The 22105-nt window shown below is 35.5% G+C and overlaps 1 protein-coding gene across 5 annotated transcripts in view; it reads right to left on the reverse strand.

Annotated features, from left to right (window-relative positions):
- Positions 1–216: 216 nt before the first annotated feature.
- Positions 217–22105, reverse strand: part of LOC127882060 (ubiquitin carboxyl-terminal hydrolase 5-like) — a 49721-nt gene continuing 27832 nt past the window's right edge. Inside the window, exons 13-20 of one of the 5 annotated variants that reach the window (XM_052430467.1) lie at positions 21809–21866; positions 21204–21326; positions 19876–19964; positions 8383–8484; positions 7474–7620; positions 6619–6749; positions 3647–3770; positions 217–482 (exon numbers count right to left, since the gene is read on the reverse strand). In XM_052430467.1, coding sequence (XP_052286427.1) covers positions 310–482; positions 3647–3770; positions 6619–6749; positions 7474–7620; positions 8383–8484; positions 19876–19964; positions 21204–21326; positions 21809–21866 — 947 coding nt within the window. In that variant the 3' untranslated portion in view covers positions 217–309. Of the gene's footprint in view, positions 483–3646; positions 3771–4969; positions 5003–5137; positions 5171–6618; positions 6750–7473; positions 7621–8367; positions 8485–19875; positions 19965–21203; positions 21327–21808; positions 21867–22105 lie in introns of those variants that run through there. The other 4 variants (XM_052430465.1, XM_052430468.1, XM_052430469.1 and 1 more) reach the window with 4 other exon arrangements.

Here is a 22105-nt window from a genome sequence, read left to right on the forward strand (position 1 = left end):
TTTAAGCCCTAAACAGACTTTCAAAAAAGGCTGATTTACATATGACTTAAAAGTCTTTGACCAGCACAAGCAATGGGCCTTTTAAAGGCTTTTCAAAACACACATCTGCAAAATAATCTTCAAAACAAATCTTGGTTCCAACTTAAACAAGCAGCAGGCCTTCATAAAGGAAAGCACTTCAATACTTTTTTATTAATCTGCAATTGAAATCTGCAATAGACAATCAACCCAAATAACTCTTTGTTCCAAAACTCAATTCTCCGCCCCGCCCCTACCGACTCTCAGATCTCAGATAAGCCTCTCTATCGGTCAGACACGCCTGTACAGGTAGAGGTAGGCAAGATCCATGGGCGGGTGTTCTGACAGTGCTACCTTCTCATCATTGAAGATCACCCAGCGTCCCTCCTTGAGGATGTGACACACGTAGTGGCCCACCATGGTGGAGGCGCCCATGTGGCTGATGAATGCTACTAGCTTGTACTCTGAAAGATACATCAAGAATACAAGGTAACCATGTGACTGATGAACGCTACTAGCTTGTATTCTAAAAGATACATTGAGGACACAAAGTCAGTCTAAAAAAGGAATTATTGACTTTTTTAAGCGAGACTTTGCTAAAATCAGCCAAGAGCATGCTTTTTCATTAATAATTGTCCCATCCGTCAATTAGAGCTTGAAAGATAAATGGAGAATACAAAGTATCCATGTGATTGACAAAATATACAAGCTTGTACTCTAAGGATACATGGACAATACTAGGTCAGTGATATAAGACTTATTTAGTTTATTAAGCAAGGCTTGGCAAAACTCAAGCACTAGCTTGGTGTTCTATGAATGATTATTTCCTTCTTTTAGCACAAATTGAAATCTTAATAGAAGTAAATATCTGAAAACAACTTGGAAAGCATCAAATTACATCTTAACAAGGGCTGTTTGTAAAACATGCATGCCCCCTTATATGGGCTCTCCGTTGTAGTGAGAGCCATTGTGTGAATATGTTTTTTGTCACTGTGACCTTGACCTTTGACCTGGTGACCTGAAAATCAATAGGGGTCATCTGCCAGTCATGATCAATGTACCTATGAAGTTTCATGCTCCTAGCCATAAGCATTCTTGAGTTATCATCCGAAAACCATTTTACTATTTCGGGTCACCGTGACCTTGACCTTTGACCTAGTGACCTCAAAATCAATAGGGGTCATCTTCGAGTCATGATCAATCTACCCATGAAGTTTCATGATCCTAGGCGTATGTGTTCTTGAGTTATCGTTCAAAAACCATTTTACTATTTCAGTCACCGTGACCTTGACCTTTGACCTAGTGACCTCAAAATCAATAGGGGTCATCTGCGAGTCATGATCAATGTACCTATGAAGTTTCATGATCCTAGGCCCAAGCGTTCTTGAGTTATCGTCTGAAAACCACCTGGTGGACGGACAGACCGACCTACAGACCGACAGACAGACCGACATGAGCAAAGCAATATACCCCCTCTTCTTCGAAGGGGGGCATAAAAATAAGTAAATTCTCGCATGGTTTGCTGTATTAAACAAGATTGCTACATTATTAAATCTATCACATTGGATGTTATTCTATTAACACTGGAATGGAGACAGGACAAGAACAGATTTCAATTATATTCACAGTACATGTAATAGACTCTGTGACACCATAGGTATCATTCAAGCCATTGTCCAATTAGGTTGGAATGTGTCAGTTATCGACTCAATTAGTCAGAAACTTTGCTCTTCCAACTGTTGAACATCTCAGATTTCTCAGAAAACATAATGGCTGACAAAATCCAAACATTTGTCAGGCATTACATTAATGTGTTGCCATTGTCTTACTGTTTTGTGTTGTGGCATGTAAAAATTCTAGTTCAAACAAGACTATTGCAAAGCAATAAAAGTCCCCTACTGGTGAAACTCCACCATTTTCAGCAATATTTCTAGTCTATTTGTTGCCATAGCAACCAGAATTCTTGATGTAGGAACAAAATGAAATGACGTGAATAATCTCAATATTGCCATATATTCATGTTTCAAGTTTCATTAAAAAATATGAAGAACTTTTGAAGTTATCGCAGGATCCACCATTTTCAGCAATATTTCTAGTCTATTTGTTGCCATAGCAACCAGAGTTCTTGACGTAGGAACAAAATGAAATGACGTGCATAATCTCTATATTGCCATAAGTCCATGTTTCAAGTTTCATGAAAATATATGAAAACTTTTAAAGTTATCACAGGATCCAGAAAAGTGTGACAGACAGACTCACAGACGCACAGAGTGCAAACCGTGAGTCCCCTTCTGTTTCACTGGTAGGGGACTAATAAGCTATATCTGGTAGAATATTATAGATCCTAAGGATGCTTCATGAAGCTGCTTGACCTCTAAACATGGCCTTGACATTGTTACTGAAAATCCTCATTAGGACCAAAACATTTCGTTATGTTGAGACTAACATTCAATAAAGTCATAAAACCGATTCCATTCCATAAAAGAGTTTTTCTAATTTGAAGTCTCAAAATGACATTTGACCTGAATATCTAATGCATGAATGAAATATGGCTCACAGGCCTCAAAGAATCCACTCGAATGCTTGCATATGCAAGTGAAGTTGACGGTCGGGCGAGTAAAGTTTGTAAAATACTTGACTGACCAGGCGAGTGCTGTTTTTGAAGTTGAGAAATATATATTCAGTTCCAGAACTCCTTCCTCTTTGATACAAATTGCGAACAATTTTTCGAACGAACAAAAAAAAGGTTTAGTACACAAAGAAACTGAAAGTTCGTTTTGACAATGAAAAACGACGTCACGGGCACAGTAAAAATAATTCTCGAAATCGGCTGCGCTCTTTTCGTAGGTGTCAGTGCTCTTAGCTAATCGATTAAAAGTGAAAAAATCACTTAAATATATTGGTCATTCCGTGAAGAATATAATGTCATTTTAATGTAAATATCAATAAAAAATAATAGATAACTGGTTCATTATAATACTTCTTATATTTAATTAAAAATAAACAGAAAAAAACAATTATTAATAAACAGAATAATTCATGATCAGAAGCCTTAGCCAAAAAATACCATATTGTAACCATTTGTAAATCAAGCGTGTCTTTCAGTTAAAGTTCGTCTGAAATATGAAAACTCAGCATGGAAAAGGGTTCTATTTTAAAATATCTGCAAGGTGGTGGAGAGGGAACAGAAAGAAAGGTCATCAAAACGAGAAGCAGGGCTAGAAAGTAAAGGGCTAGTGGATTGTCTGGCTCTGGAAATATTCTTCATGGCCTGGCTTATAAAGACTTAAAGAAAAGAAACTCAATGAAAAACCAAGTCATTCTCAGTAAAAATAAGACTGATTTTCACCTTTAACCTATTAACATGACCTTAACATTTGATGAATGGATCTCATTCTTTATGCACGCTTCACGTGTTTTTATTTCAATAAGGATTAGTTTTGCCAAAGCAAAGCAAAATGAACAGTTTTTAAATAAATTGTTATTTCTAGAAAATCTGAATAAACATCTGCCTCTTTCTGCTTGCCATTGGTAATATTTAATAATATTGCACATATGTGTCACTGTGACCTAAACACATAGTAATATTTCAGAGATAACTAACTGACTGAGAGTCTACAACACTCACTTCCGTTGCCATCCCTACACTGGGGCTGGGCCGGGGCAGCTGATTGGTCCTCAGTCTCCATGGGCTTGTCCAACTCATCAGCATGGCTAAATATCCACTCTACAGCCCTCTCTAGGTTGTTATCCTGCAAAGTCATATTGTAGATAATATCCACTCTACAGCCCTCTCTAGGTTGTTATCCTGCAAAGTCATATTGTAGATAATATCCACTCTACAGCCCTCTCCAGGTTGTTATCCTGCAAAGTCATATTGTAGATAATATCCACTCTACAGCCCTCTCTAGGTTGATATCCTGCAAAGTCATATTGTAGATAATATCCACTCTACAGCCCTCTCTAGGTTGATATCCTGCAAAGTCATATTGTAGATAATATCCACTCTACAGTCCTCTCTAGGTTGTTATCCTGCAAAGTCATATTGTAGATAATATCCACTCTACAGCCCTCTCTAGGTTGTTATCCTGCAAAGTCATATTGTAGATAATATCCACTCTACAGCCCTCTCTAGGTTGTTATCCTGCAAAGTCATATTGTAGATAATATCCACTTTACAGCCCTCTCTAGGTTGTTATCCTGCAAAGTCATATTGTAGATAATATCCACTCTACAGCCCTCTCCAGGTTGTTATCCTGCAAAGTCATATTGTAGATAATATCCACTCTACAGCCCTCTCTAGGTTGTTATCCTGCAAAGTCATATTGTAGATAATATCCACTCTACAGCCCTCTCTAGGTTGTTATCCTGCAAAGTCATATTGTAGATAATATCCACTCTACAGCCCTCTCTAGGTTGTTATCCTGCAAAGTCATATTGTAGATAATATCCACTCTACAGCCCTTTCTAGGTTGTTATCCTGCAAAGTCATATTGTAGATAATATCCACTCTACAGCCCTCTCCAGGTTGTTATCCTGCAAAGTCATATTGTAGATAATATCCACCTTACAGCCCTCTCTAGGTTGTTATCCTGCAAAGTGATATTGTAGATAATATCCACTCTACAGCCCTCTCTAGGTTGTTATCCTGCAAAGTGATATTGTAGATAATATCCACTCTACAGCCCTCTCTAGGTTGTTATCCTGCAAAGTGATATTGTAGATAATATCCACTCTACAGCCCTCTCTAGGTTGTTATCCTGCAAAGTCATATTGTAGATAATATCCACTCTACAGCCCTCTCTAGGTTGTTATCCTGCAAAGTCATATTGTAGATAATATCCACTCTACAGCCCTCTCTAGGTTGTTATCCTGCAAAGTCATATTGTAGATAATATCCACTCTACAGCCCTCTCTAGGTTGTTATCCTGCAAAGTCATATTGTAGATAATATCCACTATACAGCCCTCTCTAGGTTGTTATCCTGCAAAGTGATATTGTAGATAATATCCACTCTACAGCCCTCTCCAGGTTGTTATCCTGCAAAGTCATATTGTAGATAATATCCACTCTACAGCCCTCTCTAGGTTGTTATCCTGCAAAGTCATATTGTAGATAATATCCACTATACAGCCCTCTCTAGGTTGTTATCCTGCAAAGTGATATAGTAGATAATATCCACTCTACAATCCTCTCCAGGTTGTTATCCTGCAAAGTCATATTGTAGATAATATCCACTCTACAGCCCTCTCTAGGTTGTTATCCTGCAAAGTGATATTGTAGATAATATCCACTCTACAGTCCTCTCTAGGTTGTTATCCTGCAAAGTCATATTGTAGATAATATCCACTCTACAGCCCTCTCTAGGTTGTTATCCTGCAAAGTCATATTGTAGATAATATCCACTCTACAGCCCTCTCTAGGTTGTTATCCTGCAAAGTCATATTGTAGATAATATCCACTCTACAGCCCTCTCCAGGTTGTTATCCTGCAAAGTCATATTGTAGATAATATCCACTCTACAGCCCTCTCCAGGTTGTTATCCTGCAAAGTCATATTGTAGATAATATCCACTCTACAGCCCTCTCTAGGTTGTTATCCTGCAAAGTCATATTGTAGATAATATCCACTCTACAGCCCTCTCTAGGTTGTTATCCTGCAAAGTCATATTGTAGATAATATCCACTCTACAGCCCTCTCCAGGTTGTTATCCTGCAAAGTCATATTGTAGATAATATCCACTCTACAGTCCTCTCTAGGTTGTTATCCTGCAAAGTCATATTGTAGATAATATCCACTCTACAGCCCTCTCTAGGTTGTTATCCTGCAAAGTCATATTGTAGATAATATCCACTCTACAGTCCTCTCTAGGTTGTTATCCTGCAAAGTCATATTGTAGATAATATCCACTCTACAGCCCTCTCTAGGTTGTTATCCTGCAAAGTGATATTGTTGATAATATCCACTCTACAGCCCTCTCTAGGTTGTTATCCTGCAAAGTCATATTGTAGATAATATCCACTCTACAGCCCTCTCTAGGTTGTTAGCATAGAAAGCAACATTGTAGAAATGTATCCAATATAAACCATCTAAACATTATTATCAAGTCATATTTTAGATAGTTAAGTCATATTTTAGATAGTATCCAAGTATATAAGCTCACTCAAGGTTGTTATCCTAGAAAGTCATATAGAAGATAATACCCAATCTAAGACCTCTTGTTATCCAAGAACTTCATGTTAAAGATAATATCTAATACATGTTTTCCTTCAAGATTGTGATCCAGGAAAAAATAAAAAATATAAATATGCAATATATACAGGTAAAAATCTGACTTAAAACAGTATATTGCCCAGACAGGCAGATCTGAATCTACTTACCTTGGGCAAACAGGCAACCACTAATTTCTATCACTGCTATACAACTTTTTGAAGATTGTTTTCTAAAGAACATTAAAAATATTAGGTTGGTGTTTAATACAAATAAGTTTATTAAATGTGGCTTAAAAACATAAACCAGGAGCTGTGATGGAAAGTTATTAAAAACTTTACCAGTTCACATTGTTATAACCAATTTCAAAACACATTGTTCAGTGCTTACTGTGTTTTTGAGGGCCTTGGTTGCCTGGGCAGCTGTGAATCCCATGGACATCACCATGGCAACTGCCTCCTCATTGGCCTTGAACTCTGACCTCTCTGACCCTGGAGGCACGAATGGAGTCCCCATGAAATCTGAGGAACACACAACTAAATTCACATACTTCTGTAATCTCATTTTTATTTGTCTGGTATAAATGCTTATGGATTTCATGGATGAGACTACAAATGGATCCTCATTTTGAATATTAATTTATTGTACAATATTGCTGTCTGAATCACCTTCATGAAATTCGAGATTCTTATTGTGCTTGGTATTAGTTGACATTTAAATTATCGTTTTCGCCCACGATAAAAGTTAATTGGATTATTTATACTAGTGTGAATAATTAGATAATGATTTTAATAGCAAAAAACATGATCAGATATGTCTAGAGACATATGTAAAGACTGAAAAAGGTTTATTTCTAAGGGTGTAGGTGACGAAAAAACAACAGCACTTGATTTAAGAAATCAACACCAATTGTAATTGGGTCTTCCATTTTTCATGAGACAGAAAATTATGAGTCCCAGTATAAAGGGTTCAGATGATTTTTAACAAAAACAGAAGCAACATACCCTAGATGACTTTACCTGAACAGTCCATGTTTCATGAGACAACAACTTTTAATTTCCCAGTTATTGATTATTTTTACAAAACAGAAACATTAGATACCAAGAATTCTCCACAAACTATTAATCTAATGCATGTTGACAATATGTTAAGCAACAACACATTCTTAATTTCCCAGTTGTAATGGTATAATAAATGTTCACACAAAAAACATGAAACACAACAAACTCTACACATTCAATTCACCTGGGTCGTCCATGTGTTCCATAATGTAGTTCATGGCGGCCTCCAAGCCGTTATTTCCAGAATTGAACACTGCCTTCTTGCAGACCTCCACTGGGAACCCTGTCTCTACCAGCTGGGACACCATCACTTCATCCAGGCTCACACTGGCTACAAAACACAATTGAACAGTAAATTATTATTTTCCACTAGTTGCACAGTCAAATCAGCAACAAGAAAGCATAAAATCAAATGCCCTCCTTATAACTCTATGCACCAAAGTGTGCACTTAAAACCATATGTCCATAAAATTTGAACAACACAATTTTAAATGTAAGTTATTTTAGAATTGCAAAGTTACAGTCCGATCTAAGTGTGACATTGATCTTTGATATAAGGAGAAACGTGTTTCACATGTTGGGCATCTCAACATAATGGTCATTAGGGATATGTCTTTTGTCTTTGATAACCTTTGAACTCGAAGTGTGACTTTGAACTTTTAGGTTCAGTCAGAAACTTAATGTGTGACACATCATTTTATGATTTTTTATGTTTAGCCACTTTATTTCAAAAGCCGTAAATATATGGCAAAGTAAAGGCTGAGACAGAAATTTTCTAGCTGTTTTGAAGAAAAAAAATTGACCTTAAAGTTAGGGAGACTGTTGAAACACTTGTTATAATGGTTCAGATTTTCAGCAAGTTTGTTGCCAATAAGATGAAAACTGGTTGAGTTAAATTCATCACAGAGCCAAAATTTGAGATAGTCGATGACCACAACTCCAAATGCTTAAAGACATTTGACTGATTATTAAAATTTGCCTACTTTTAATGCCAACAAACAAGTTCAGAAATGATGATGATAAGATGAAAACTTGGTGAGTTATTGAGCTGCAACCAAAAAACGCCCATCAAAAATACCTATGTGGCACATACTGTTTGCAGGCATTGATTCAGGCAGGTTCTCCTCCCCTGGCTGCATACCATGTCCCCGTAGTGGAGTGAGATCAAGGTCTTGAAGAACGTCTAGAGATATATCTGAAACAAGGACATAAACAAACATAAGTAAATCTTTGAATGAATGTTTGTCTTTCTCATAACTGACATAAGTAGCTTCTTATATAATATGTTGATGTACTGTTTTTTAATAACTGAATTAAGTTGCTTATATTATTTTTGTATTTACATAATTCAAAGTTGATTGACTTGTACAAAGCAGTATCTTTATTGTTGTTTTATTTTTAATGAAGTTTTATTTGAAACATCTTATATTTTTTTATGTATGTAGTGGGGTAGGAGTTGGAAACAACTAACGCCCACCCAAGGTTCAGATGTTTATGAGCCCGAAAGTATATCGGGAATTATATATATATATATATATATATATATATATTTATATACATATATATATAATATATAATACAGAAACCTACAAGTACAAACAAAATAACATAATTTAAACACGCCACGAACTTACAAACACAAATACAGCTGTACAATATTTCATATACTGATATATTTGCAATGCAGACAAATAAATAGATGCAAATACAAATAATTTCAAACTCACCAGGTTGGTAGATAAAGAAAACACAGCAATAGTGTTAAAACAAGTGTGTCTTTCGACAGCCTAGAAGCAAAGGAAAGCATGGTCAGTAATTTTCACTGAATTTTGCAAGGGTTTTGGAACTGACCAATACAAATCTTGTTTATTTGATAATTCACATTCTCACTGGACAAAACAAGTATGACATCACAGTACATGGCTGGACGCACACAGGACCAGGGACTGAATCTCACAAGAGAAGCAAATGGACACATACAAGACAAGGGACATAAACCCTAATACATGAGACATAGACACATACAGTAACACAGGATGACCTATCCTACACAGTCCCTCCCTTCTTCAAAATGTCTCCAGACATTTAATCTTAAAAAAAAAAACTTATTCCCAGGAGAGGAAATAAATATTTTGTAATTACAAACATTACAACAATTACAATTTAATAGAAGGCACGAACTAAGTGAAAGATAAATAGGGCAGGCCTTATAAAAACGAGAGCGCCGATGGCGTTAAAAGCATAGGTGCAAGATACAGGGAAGAATGGCGTCACGTGGTATAATGTAGTTCGATATCGCCATCCGCGAATTTCTCAAATCAATAATTTCAAACAATTACCGACTATTTAAATAGATAATCTTTCCATTTACATCAGTGTTTGAAACGCTTATGAACAATAATTACCCAAGCCTTTCAAAATTTAAGCACGGACAGATCTGTATCGAACTATTGTTTTCACAAATGAAAATAGACGCTACCCTATTCGTCTGGGTCAAGAATTTGTCGTTAAACTTGTGGTAAGCATTAGATGCAGAGGTGAACAACAGATTGAGTTATGAATACAGATTTCTGAATGCAGATTTTTATAGAAACTCCTCACAGCAGTTACTTCCCTTGCTTAGCCCGGTCAGTAACTTCTAGTATAAGGGAGGCCACTGCGTAGGAGATTGAGATTTATAGTGCAGACAGAATTGTTTTACGAACGAAATTTGTTTTAGGTTATAAGAAGATTTTTTAACATAAAACGGTCTTAGAAAAATTCACTAAAAACGGTGTCAGCAATATTCTTGGAAGAAAACGTTAGAAAAATGTTTCCAAAAAATTTTTGTAAGAATGACCATATACTAAATTAAATAGATATTTCGTCTGATTTTTTATCAGGTAAGGCTTCATAAAGGGCAACCAATCGATGTGGATTTTCGAAATGTGGTATATACCATCAGCATAGGTGCGTAAACGCACCTATGCTTAAAAACAACATCGAACCTCGAATAACACTTAACACATAAATGAAACACACAAGAACATGGTACTATTATGAAAAACATAATAGTCAAAGGGGAGTAACTACTGTTAAATTTAAATGCAAGATTTAGAAGAGTTGTCTCCCACGTTACGTGACTAACTCATGAAAAAATGTAACAAATGAAAAAGACAAACTTGGAAAATGTTTAAAATTCATAAAAACTTTAAACAAATTTATCTGATGCACAAACAAACAAAAGTTTTAAACAATACAATTATGGTTTTCATACAATTCAAATGAAAAATTCCCATATTAAATATTATTTAAATGAAATAGACAAATGCAAATAGTTAATATGGTGTCTGTTCAAAATCACTGAACAAAAAAACAAACTTTCACCATTTTCATTTAAGAATGATACAATTTTTGTACAATATTTAGTATTATTTTCAATTTAAGAGACATCTATAACAATATATAACACCTTTTTTCAAAGATATTTTCCAAATAAAGTAGAAATTGATCTTTAAACATGTAAGATCAATCCTTGCAAAAATAAAATTTGCAAAAATGACAATTAAATGATTTCAGAATACAAAAGGATACTATATTCTGTATCTTGTTGAAAAATGTTAATATAACCATGGTAACAAGCATGGCTCAACTTTCCACTTAATACAAAGATAGAATCCACATATATTGAAATTGTACAAACAATGATATGTACACTTCAATAGAAATTTATAAGCAGAACTGGACTCAGTAGGTTACATGCAATCATAAGAGGTTACAAAACACCAAACTTGAATATCTGAAATTTGAAACAAAATGGATACATTAAACAAAATACTATGCAGTCTGTGCAAATTGCCATACCCCAAACCTGTCTTGTGGGCAACGTTGGCGTACAGGTCTGCTAGGTGGAAAATTCTCATGTATAGACGGGGTAAGAGAACTACTACTAGAGCTTGATTCCTGGGAGAGAACTGAACCCACTGGACTGTCTACAGGATTGGAATGACTGCCTGTGACTGACTGGTTGCTTGTAACCTGCAGTCCAGTTCTGCTTATAAATTTCTATTTAAGTGTACATAGCATTGTTTGTACAATTTCAAGCTATGTGGATTCTATTTTTGTATTAAGTGTGAGTAATTGAGCCATGTATATTTCACATTTAGTTGTAACTTAAGCTTGGTATAGTTGTTTAATGAAAAGTTACTACAGTGGAAACCCTCTTAACCGGATCCTCTCTATACCGGAATCCTCTCTTAACCGGACAGATTGTCCGGTCCCATTTTTCCCCCTATAAAACAATGCGTAAAATATCTCCTCAAGACCGGAATCCCCTTAATTCCGAAAACCGGTCATTCTTTGGATCAAAATTGGGTCATTCCATACGCAATTGTACCTCTTTAAACCGCTCAGGGCCGTTTTATTACACTATAGACCTCGTGTCAAAAAGTTGTGAATAGTCGATTAAAGACGCGTGAAATTAATAAAGGTGGTCGAAAAAATTGCAAACTGTAAAAATTGCAAAACAATTTAAAGATACTTGTCCTGTGATGTACATATCGATCAATAGAGGTGATAATACTGATTATAATTACTGATAACAAACATAGAGTCCTTTAGTGTGTTTTGTTTTTGATGTAGGAAGCCGTGCTAAATTTTAATAATCTTAATGATATTTAATTTTGTGTTGTTCATTACAATTGCTAATTAAGTGTCATATAAAATGGTGATTTGCAGAGTTATTGGTGCAGTTGCATTAAGATAGTCATTTAGATTTTCAAATTGGTAATTAAGATAACTAAGACTAACAAGAGCACCGCCTTGCGGGTGCAGACCGCTCATCTATTTTCTTTTAAAAGGTGAAGGGACTCTCATTTTCAATCACAAAGGAGGGAGGAGTGGAGTGAAGAGGGGTGCATAGTGTGGGGTTGTGGACATTTATTACATTATCTTCCAAAAAAGCGAAAAAAAAAAAAAAAAAAAAAAAATCGGGGGGGAGAGGGGGGGGGGGGGGGGGTTTGGGTGCGATGGTTGGACGGTATTTCAAACATAACCGTTTTAAAAAAAAAATGGGGGGGGGTGGTATAGTGTGAGGGTGTGGTGGTAATTTGTGAGATGATCTTAAAAAAAAAAAAAAAAAAAAAAAAAAAAATTGGGGGGGGGGTGGGGTGGGGGGGGGGTGGGGTGGGGGTATAGTGTGAGGGTGTGGTGGTCATTTGTGAGATGATCTTAAAAAAAAAAAAAAAAAAAAATAGGGGGGGGGGGGGGAGGGGGGGGGAGGGGGGGAGGGGGGGGGAGGGCACGGGGGATGGTTTGGGTGGAGTCTATTGTGGTATGTCAGGTAAGAGTAGTTTCATCAAAGTATCAATCAAATCTAATCATAAATAAAGAAGTTATGGCAATTTTAGCAAAATTTAATAATTTGACCTTGAGAGTCAAGGTCATTCAAAGGTCAAAGTAAAATTCAAGTTGCCAGGTACAGTAACCTCATGATAGCATGTAAGTATTTGAAGTTTGAAAGCAATAGCCTTGATACTTAAGAAGTAAAGTGGATCGAAACACAAAATTTAACCATATATTCAAAGTTACTAAGTCAAAAAAGGGCCATAATTCCGTAACAATGACAACCAGAGTTATGCAACTTGTCCTTTTACTGTACCCTTATGATAGTTTGTGAGTGTTCCAAGTATGAAAGCAATATCTATGATACTTTAGGGGTAAAGTGGACCAAAACATAAATCTTAACCAAATTTTCAATTTTCTAAGTATAAAGGGCCCATAATTCCGTCCAAATGCCAGTCAGAGTTACATAACTTTGCCTGCACGGTCCCCTTATGATAGTTCATAAATCTTGCAAGTATGAAAGCAATAGCTTTGATACTGTAGGAATAAAGTGGACCTAAACACAAAACTTAATCAAATTTTCAAATTTCTAAGTATAAAAAGGGCACATAATTCTGTCAAAATGCCAGTCAGAGTTACATTACTTTGCCTGCACAGTCCCCTTATGATAGTTAGTAAGTGTTGCAAGTATGAAAGCAATAGCTTTGATGCTTAAGGAATAAAATGAACCTAAACACAAAACTTAACCAAAATTGTCAATTTTCTAAGTATAAAAAGGGCACATAATTCTGTCAAAATGCATGCCAGAGTTATCTAACTTTGCCTGCCCAGTCCCCTTATGATAGTAAGTAAGTGTACCAAGTTTGAATGCAATAGCATTGATACTTACTGAGAAAAGTGGAACTAAACGCAAAACTTAACCAAAATTTTCAATTTTTTAAGTATAAAAAGGGCACATAATTCTGTCAAAATGCACGCCAGAGTTATCTAACTTTGCCTGCCCAGTCCCCTCATGATAGTAAGTAAGTGTACCAAGTTTGAATGCAATAGCATTGATACTTTCTGAGAAAAGTGGACCTAAACGCAAAACTTAACCGGACGCCGACGCCAACGCCAACGCCAACGCCGACGCCTACGCCGACGCCGACGCCAAGGTGATGACAATAGCTCATAATTTTTTTTCAAAAAATAGATGAGCTAAAAATGTCCGAACCTTCTTCTAAGCGAATGCGCGTGGAATTGTCTCTACAAGACAAAATCAAATTGGTAAAAGAGTCAGGGATGTTCCCTAAACCTACACTAAAGATGCTGTCAGAGAAATATAGGGTAGGAAAATCGACGATGGGGATATCGTGCGAAACAAGCAAATTCACCTAACAAATGCATACATGAATAAAAAAGTTTGTTTTTCAGGGTGCACTGTTTGATTTATGTTGTGACTGATATTGCTGACATATGTAAATAAACTATTAAAATTTGCTGAAAGTGTTTTTTTTCCACATTAGGCTATGTAATTGACTTTCTGAAAGTTAGATAGTCAATGTCCCCTCTAAAACGGAATCCTCTCTAAACCGTAATTTGCTCTCAGCCCCAGGGTTGTCCGGTTTAAAGGGGTTCCACTGTACTCTTTCTGGCAAAATGAATTGCAATTACTCTCATCTTAATACAAAAGCCTTAAATGTGTTTGCATTTTTTTTTTGAAAAAGAAAAGCAGTTTTATCAATTGTTGCCTACATCTGGGAACTGAGTAAACATTGGCATTACCAAAAGATTTTTATGGGCATTAAATTACAATTTAATCTAAATATCTATGAAAATTTGTTTGTTTTTTTACTATTATGTGATTTGACTAGTATTTCAGTATTTAGATAAAGAAAGGCAGTTTTTATCAATAGTTGCATACATTTGGAAACTGAATTAATATTGACATTGCCAAAAGATTTTTATGGGCATTAAGTTACTATTTAATCTAAATATCTATGAATGTTTTTTCACGATTGTGGGGTTTAACTAGTATTTCAGTATTTCACTGGTAGTTAGTTAATCTACAAAATTTTTTAATGGCTCAACTGATTGACCAGTACTAAGTGCACAAACTTATGCAAGTTAATGTTTCAGACAACTGCACTTTTTAAATCAAGTTTATGGGGAGAAATGGAGAATACTAGGTTAGCGTTTAATACAGAGAAGTTTATGTTGCGAGGCTTAGAACGTCGGGAGCGCGAGCCTTGGCGAGCGCTTTCGGTGTTTGAGCCAAGCAACATAAACGTCTCTGTATTCAATGCTAATCCTAGTATTCTATTTATCCATTTGATTTTTTTTCAACGTGACATTTAACATAACTGGATCTAATAACCTTAGCCTAACAGTTATTTTTATTAGTTCTTAAAAATCGCTTAAAATCTAACGAATGTAACCATGCGTAGTGATATAAATGTATTTGTTCTGGTACGCAAAATAGTCTTAAAAAAATCCACACACAAACTGTAAAACTAGTAAAAATATCACCATATGCCTCCATTCAATTTTACGAAGCATGCGAATTGTAACACATTACGACCGCTAAAAGAAGATTTAACTTGAATATAATTCATTTTATCCCATTTTCAATGCGACATTGACGGTATAACACCTTATGGAATATACTAGCCTGTATTCAACACTGTGGGATATACCTGTCATGTGCCCTGTCACATGCACGGACTACTTTTTACTTTACCACTGAATGATTTTTCATAATTAATAAAGTCGAGAAAACTTTAGCTTCAAAATTCAACGACCTTCAACCTTTAAATCTAGTCATATGACATAATTTTTTGCCATCCGTATAATGAATCAGCTGATTGATGGCATCATAAAATGACACTTATTGCGTCATTTTCCCAAAAAAATTGACGATTTATTATAAACGCGACTCATTTCACATATCCATGTACTGTATATTGACATACGGTATTTGAATTGTCAATTTATCACATTTTCCTTATTTCGTGTAATGTGCATTGTTTATAATCCATGCATATACTTTTGACATTTAAGAATGTACAACAGCCATACAAATATCGCACAATTCATAAATAATCTGCAATATTTGCTATCCGATTTAATTCACTTTAAGCATAGAGCACAGGTGGAAGTAACGTACCCTGGATAGTAGTTTTTTATATTTTTTTTTAGGAGCCCAATATATTCAAATAAATATATAAAATCATGTTTAATGAGAAAAAAATTGACAAAGAGCCATGAAAAAAAAATCCCCACCCTCTGATATTGGAATCATAACAAGGTCATTAACTAGAATTTATCATAGACCTGTCTTTGCGGGCCGCAAAAATGTCAAAAGTAGCTTTAATCAAAAGCATCCCTTGATCCTCCTATGGGCTATTGGACAACCTTTCAAAAAAAGTTCACTTTAATAAAATCTGTCCAGCCGTTAACTCACAGTCGGTCAATAACCAAGCAATATTTCCAGTCCGTATGTCAACCCGAATAAATCTTCGACAGACTTTCAAACAATATTTTTGAGTTTTTGCCCCTTAATCGATAGCTCGCGTCCTATTCCTTTAAAACAACGAGGCGTGTCAAATAATGCATGCATATGCAACCACTTACCCCTCAAAACTTATTCCAATACAATCAGAATGATAAGTATTTTTCATTTATTTACATTTATTAAAACATCGTTGTTGTTGTTGATTGGATATTTATGTGCCTGGCTCTGTCAGTGTAATTCACTGCTAAGCCGGGTTCAAGAGCGCTAGCTACTTTCGTTTTCAAGTAAATCAAATTTAGAGTTCAAACAGTTGTTGCAAAGAAAATATAACATTTTGGAATTAGTTTTTAGGGGTAAGTGGTTGCATATTCATGCATTATTTGACACGCTTCGTTGTTTCAAAGGAATAGGACGCGAGCTATCGATTAAGGGGCAAAAACTCAAAAATATTGTTTGAAAGTCTGTCGAAGATTTATTCGGGTTGACATACGGACTGGAAATATTGCTTGGTTATCGACCAACTGTGAGTTAACGGCTGGACAGAGTTTTTTGAAGTGAACTTTTTTTGAAAGGTTGTCCAATTGCCCATAGGAGGATCAATGGATGCTTTTGATTAAAGCTACTTTTGACATTTTTGCGGCCAGCGAAGACAGGTCTATGATAAATTCTAGTTAATAACCTTGTTATGATTCCAATAATAGAGGGTGGGGATTTTTTTTCATGGCTCTTTGTCAAAATTTTTCTCATTAAACATGATTTTATATATTTATTTGAATATATTGGGCTCCTAAAAAAATATATATAAAATACTATCCTGGGTACGTTACTTCCACCTGTGGCATAGAGCTGTGTAAAGTTTAAGATGGTAAAAATAGCACCATACTGGAATTCGGAACGTCCCATTTTGTACACGGGTATTTATCCACTGATTTATCTGTTGTGTAATGGAATGTTTTCCATTCTTTGTGTATTTATATATTAAATTATTTTCTTGTACACAATAAGGGCATTTATCATAGACAAATAACATTGTGCAAGTTTAAACATAATTATGTTTGTATGCAGAAATCTGCAAATGCATCCGAGTTAACCAACGGCTATTATTTGATAAACTGCTCTGGTTCATTTTAACAGCAGTAATGTTCATAGATTACATGACGTAGCGTGTGACGAATAAGAAAGTTTAACGAATTCATTTGAAAATAGTGATAGGATGGCATAAGGGTCTTTATTTAACTATGCTAAAATAATTATTAAAGACCCTAGATGCAAAATCGCCAATTATTGAGTTAAATGGATTATGAGATGTATTTTAAAGGATAATTAAAGGTAAGATACTAGTTCGAACGTGTTATGGTTTTTGTTTGTACTTTTGTCGTTAGTTGCAATAATCAAACTCCCAGCTATTGACCCTCTGGGTCCTGTACGTATGTACTCATAAAAGCTCAGAGCATTTAAGAAGAACTACTTTTGTCGTTCCCTGTTTTCGGGGAAATGATTTTAACGCGGGGGCCATTGATGCATTGGATCACACACGGCATTCCCGTAACATTATATTAAAAAAACCACGTTCTGCGCATCCTTTAATTCGTTGTCCGAAGTCGGAAAATGTATTGCCCTGCATATTAAGTCAAATTAAGTGTCAGTCGCTGCAATTGTCTGTTTACTTGTCGATAGTGAACATGTAGAATCTATGTTGACATCGCGGCCATATTGGACTTTAATCATTTTCTTTCGAAAATAAAATGAATTATATTCAAGTTAAATCTTCTTTTCGCGGTCGTAATGTGTTACAATTCGCATGCTGCGTAAAATTGAATCGAGGCATATGGTGATATTTTTACTAGTTTTACAGTTTGTGTGTGAATTTTTTAAAGACTATTTTGCGTACCAGAACAAATACATTTATATCACTACGCATGGTTACATTCGTTAGATTTTAAGCGATTTTTAAGAATTTATTAAAATAATTGTTAGGCTAAGGTTATTAGATCTAGTTATATTAAATGTCACGTTGAAAGAAAAAATCAAATGGGTAAATAGAATACTAGGATTAGCGTTGAATACAGAGACGTTTATGTTGCTCGGCTCGAACACCGAAAGCGCTCGCCAAGGCTCGCGCTCCTGGCGTTCTAAGCCTCGCAACATAAACTTCTCTGTATTCAATGCTAACCTAGTATTCTCTATTTATTTTCGAAAGAAAATGATCAAAATCCAATATGGCGGCGATTCAGCTCCTGACAAAATGATGTCGATGTCAACATAGATTCTACATGTACACTATCGACGAGTAAACAGACAATTGCAGCGACTGACACTTAATTTGACTTAATATGCAGGGCAATTTGTTTTCCGACTTCGGACGACGAATTTAAGGGCGTGCAGAACGTGTTTTTTTTTATATAATGTTATGGGAATGCCGTGTGTGATCCAATGCATCAATGGCCCCCGCATTAAAATCATTTCCCCGAAAACAGGGAACGACAAAAGTAGTTCTTCTTGAATGCTCTGAGCTTTTATGAGGACATACGTACAGGACCCGGAGGGTCAATAGCTGAGAGTTGGATTATTGCAACTAACGACAAAAGTACAAACAAAAACCATAACACTTTCGAACTAGTATCTTACCTTTAATTATCCTTTAAAATACATCTCATAATCCATTTAACTCAATAATTGGCGATTTTGCATCTAGGGTCTGTAATAATTATTTTAGCATAGTTAAATAAAGACCCTTATGCCATCCTATCACTATTTTCAAATGAATTCGTTAAACTTTCTTATTCGTCACACGCTACGTCATGTACTCTATGAACATTACTGCTGTTAAAATGAACTGGAGCAGTTCATTAAATAATAGCCGTTGGTAAACTCGGATGCATTTGCAGATTTCTGCATACAAACATAATTATGTTTAAACTTGCACAATGTTATTTGTCTATGATAAATGCCCTTATTGTGTACAAGAAAATAATTTAATATATAAATACACAAAGAATGGAAAACATTCCATTACACAACAGATATATCAGTGGATAAATACCTGTGTACAAAATGGGACATTCCGAATTCCAGTGTGGTGCTATTTTAACCATCTTATACTTTACACAGCTCTATGCTTAACGTGAATTAAATCGGATAGCAAATATTGCAGATTATTTATGAATTGTGCGATATTTGTATGGCTGTTGTACATTCTTAAATGTCAAAAGTATATGCATGGATTATAAACAATGCACATTACACGAAATAAGGAAAAAAATGTGATAAATTGACAATTCAAATACCGTATGTCAATATACAGTACATGTACATGTGAAATAAGTCGCGTTTATAATAAATCGTGGGGAAAATGACGCAATAAGTTTTATTTTATGATGCCATCAATCAGCTGATTCATTATACGGATGGCAAAAAATTATGTCATATGACTAGATTTAAAGGTTGAAGGTCATATAATTTTGAAGCTAAAGTTTTCTTGACTTTATTAATTATGAAAAATCATTCAGTGGTAAAGTAAAAAGTAGTCCGTGCACATGACAGGGCACGTGACAGGTATATCCCACAGTGTTGAATACAGGCTAGTATATTCCATAAGGTGTTATACCGTCAATGTCGCGTTGAAAATGGGATAAAAGAAATAATTTAATGACCAATAAGCACACAACCAATATAAGATTCTTTACTTTGTACCTAAGCACTCTCCAATGGACAAAACTGAGCTAGCAGGCAGAATTGAACAAATTTATTATCTTTATCCATATGCCTTACCTAGCTTTTTGGGTACCCAGTCATTGCCCACAGTGAATTTCTTAAGCTGCACCACCAGGTAATCTGGGAAGCTGAGCAGCCGAGTCTGTCTGCAATGGGAAATCACGTCTGCAATGTGATATTATGTCTGCAATGTGAAACATATGCAATGTGAAATGTCTGCAATGTGAAATGTCTGCAATGTGAAACATCTGCAATGGGAAATCATGTTGTCTGCCATTGGAAATCATGTTGTCTGCCATTGGAAATCATGTTGTCTGCCATTGGAAATCATGCTGTCTGTGATGTGAAATCATGCTGTCTCCAATGTGATATCATGTTGTCTGCATTGTGGAGTCATGTAAACTAAGTATGTCTTCAATTTGAAATTATGTTTTCTGTCCAGCTTTTGAAATTCTGTCTGAAATTTTAGAGACTTATGAGCATTTAAACAGGTTTTGTCCTACAATACTTTGCCTTTATCATTATAGGTTGGTGAATCAAGTTCATATCCTTATTTCATTATGTTTTGTGTTTTGCATCCAGTTGGTTTCTGCGTTGCACTCTTTGAAAACAAAACTTGATACATGTGCAAAATTAATTTATTAAGATTTGCCACAGCAGTCTGAAAAAATATTTTATAATGTTAATTCAGTCATATTTGGCTGGGGATAATAAATATCTAAGGCACATTTTGAGGTTTAGTCAATATTGTCATTCTCGAATAGTGATGCCATACCTCATAATTAGTTATTAGTTCACAACACTATCCTAGGAGTGTAATAGTTTTTATTATACCCATCAACTGCAAATAATATTAATAATGATACCATTGTCACAGCTTCACCTTCTTGTGTGAATCCAAGTGGTATTGATGGCATAAAAAGGGGGAGCCAATAATCAAGTGGCTTGTTAAGCAACAGTGTTGTAACAGCTAGGTTTACTTGTCAGCTGCACAAGTGGCGTTGATGTTGCTGCATGCAAAACATGTTTGCTGACATGGGGAACAAGAGCACTGTCTTACACATGAAAGCAGACTTACCTGAACAACAAAAGTGACAGATCAATATGAGTCATGTCCTTGAAAAACTGGGCTAAATGCCTGTGCATGAAGTGTCATCACAGACTAGCCTGTGCAGTATGCAACAACACTTTCCGCCTGCACTTGATTTTGGTTTAGAAGAGACCTTCTTAAAATGAGAGATTCCATAAAAGCCCAAAGTGTTGACCCTGAATAGCTTGTGTCAACTGCATAGGCTAATCTGTGATTAAACTTTACACACAGGCACTAAGCCTAGTTTATCCAGAATAAGGCTCATTTTATTATATAATTTTAATGCTAGGCGTACTTGTTGGCAGCACAATGGCCATTGATAGCACTGCTGTAGAATCCCTCCACCACCTCCGTGGCTCCAAACATCTCCAGGCAGGACTGCATAGGGATATGGGGCCGCACAATGTCCTTGGGATCTCTACAGAAAGACAGAGAAACTGGCATCCGTGAATGAGAGGACTGGTAAGCAGTATCTGTTTTAGGAAAATCAAGGCAAAATGTTTTCCAATAAATTTGGAATTAACAAAACACATTTTCAGTGCATTTAATTCTGACTTTTATAAATTTATCTATGGCCAACAGTGGTTTGGGTACATTTTCGATTACGTAGTTTCTGATATGACCAGACCATACATTCTGCAATAATAACGCAAACTTTGTTTGCATGTTTCATGAATGTTTTTTATGTTGACACAGCAAACAATGTTAAAATAGCAATTATTAAGTTGTAAAAAAGAGGAAAGCATTGGATATGCATGTATATTTCTAATACACATTACAAGCTTAGCATAACTAGTGAAGAATATAGCCCTAGACACCCAACATAATGTTAAGGCACAAAAAGTGTTTGAAAACCATTAGGACTACATGCTACCACTATTTCATTATAAATTGCCGTACATGGTCCGTTTCAAGCTCTCCATCTCTTTCTTCTTAGCCTCCCATGCCAACACAGCTTCTGAAAAGTGGACATCATCTTATAAATTTCAGTTCTTAAACAAAAAATTGTGTAAGCTTTTCTCGTAATAGTCTCCTTTTTTAAGAAAAAATGGAAGAATTATAAGGTTTCTAAAATTTTAGTATAGTCATTTTCCCTTACCCTTGAGGCTATACACCTTGAGCTAGTTTTATAAAACATTATATCGCAAAGTATTAAACTACAAAGCATTGTTTATTTAAAGCCCCATTAACACTTAC

The sequence above is a fragment of the Dreissena polymorpha genome, chromosome 5 (assembly GCF_020536995.1).
Source record: "Dreissena polymorpha isolate Duluth1 chromosome 5, UMN_Dpol_1.0, whole genome shotgun sequence".
In the NCBI taxonomy this organism is placed as follows: Eukaryota; Metazoa; Mollusca; class Bivalvia; order Myida; family Dreissenidae; genus Dreissena; species Dreissena polymorpha.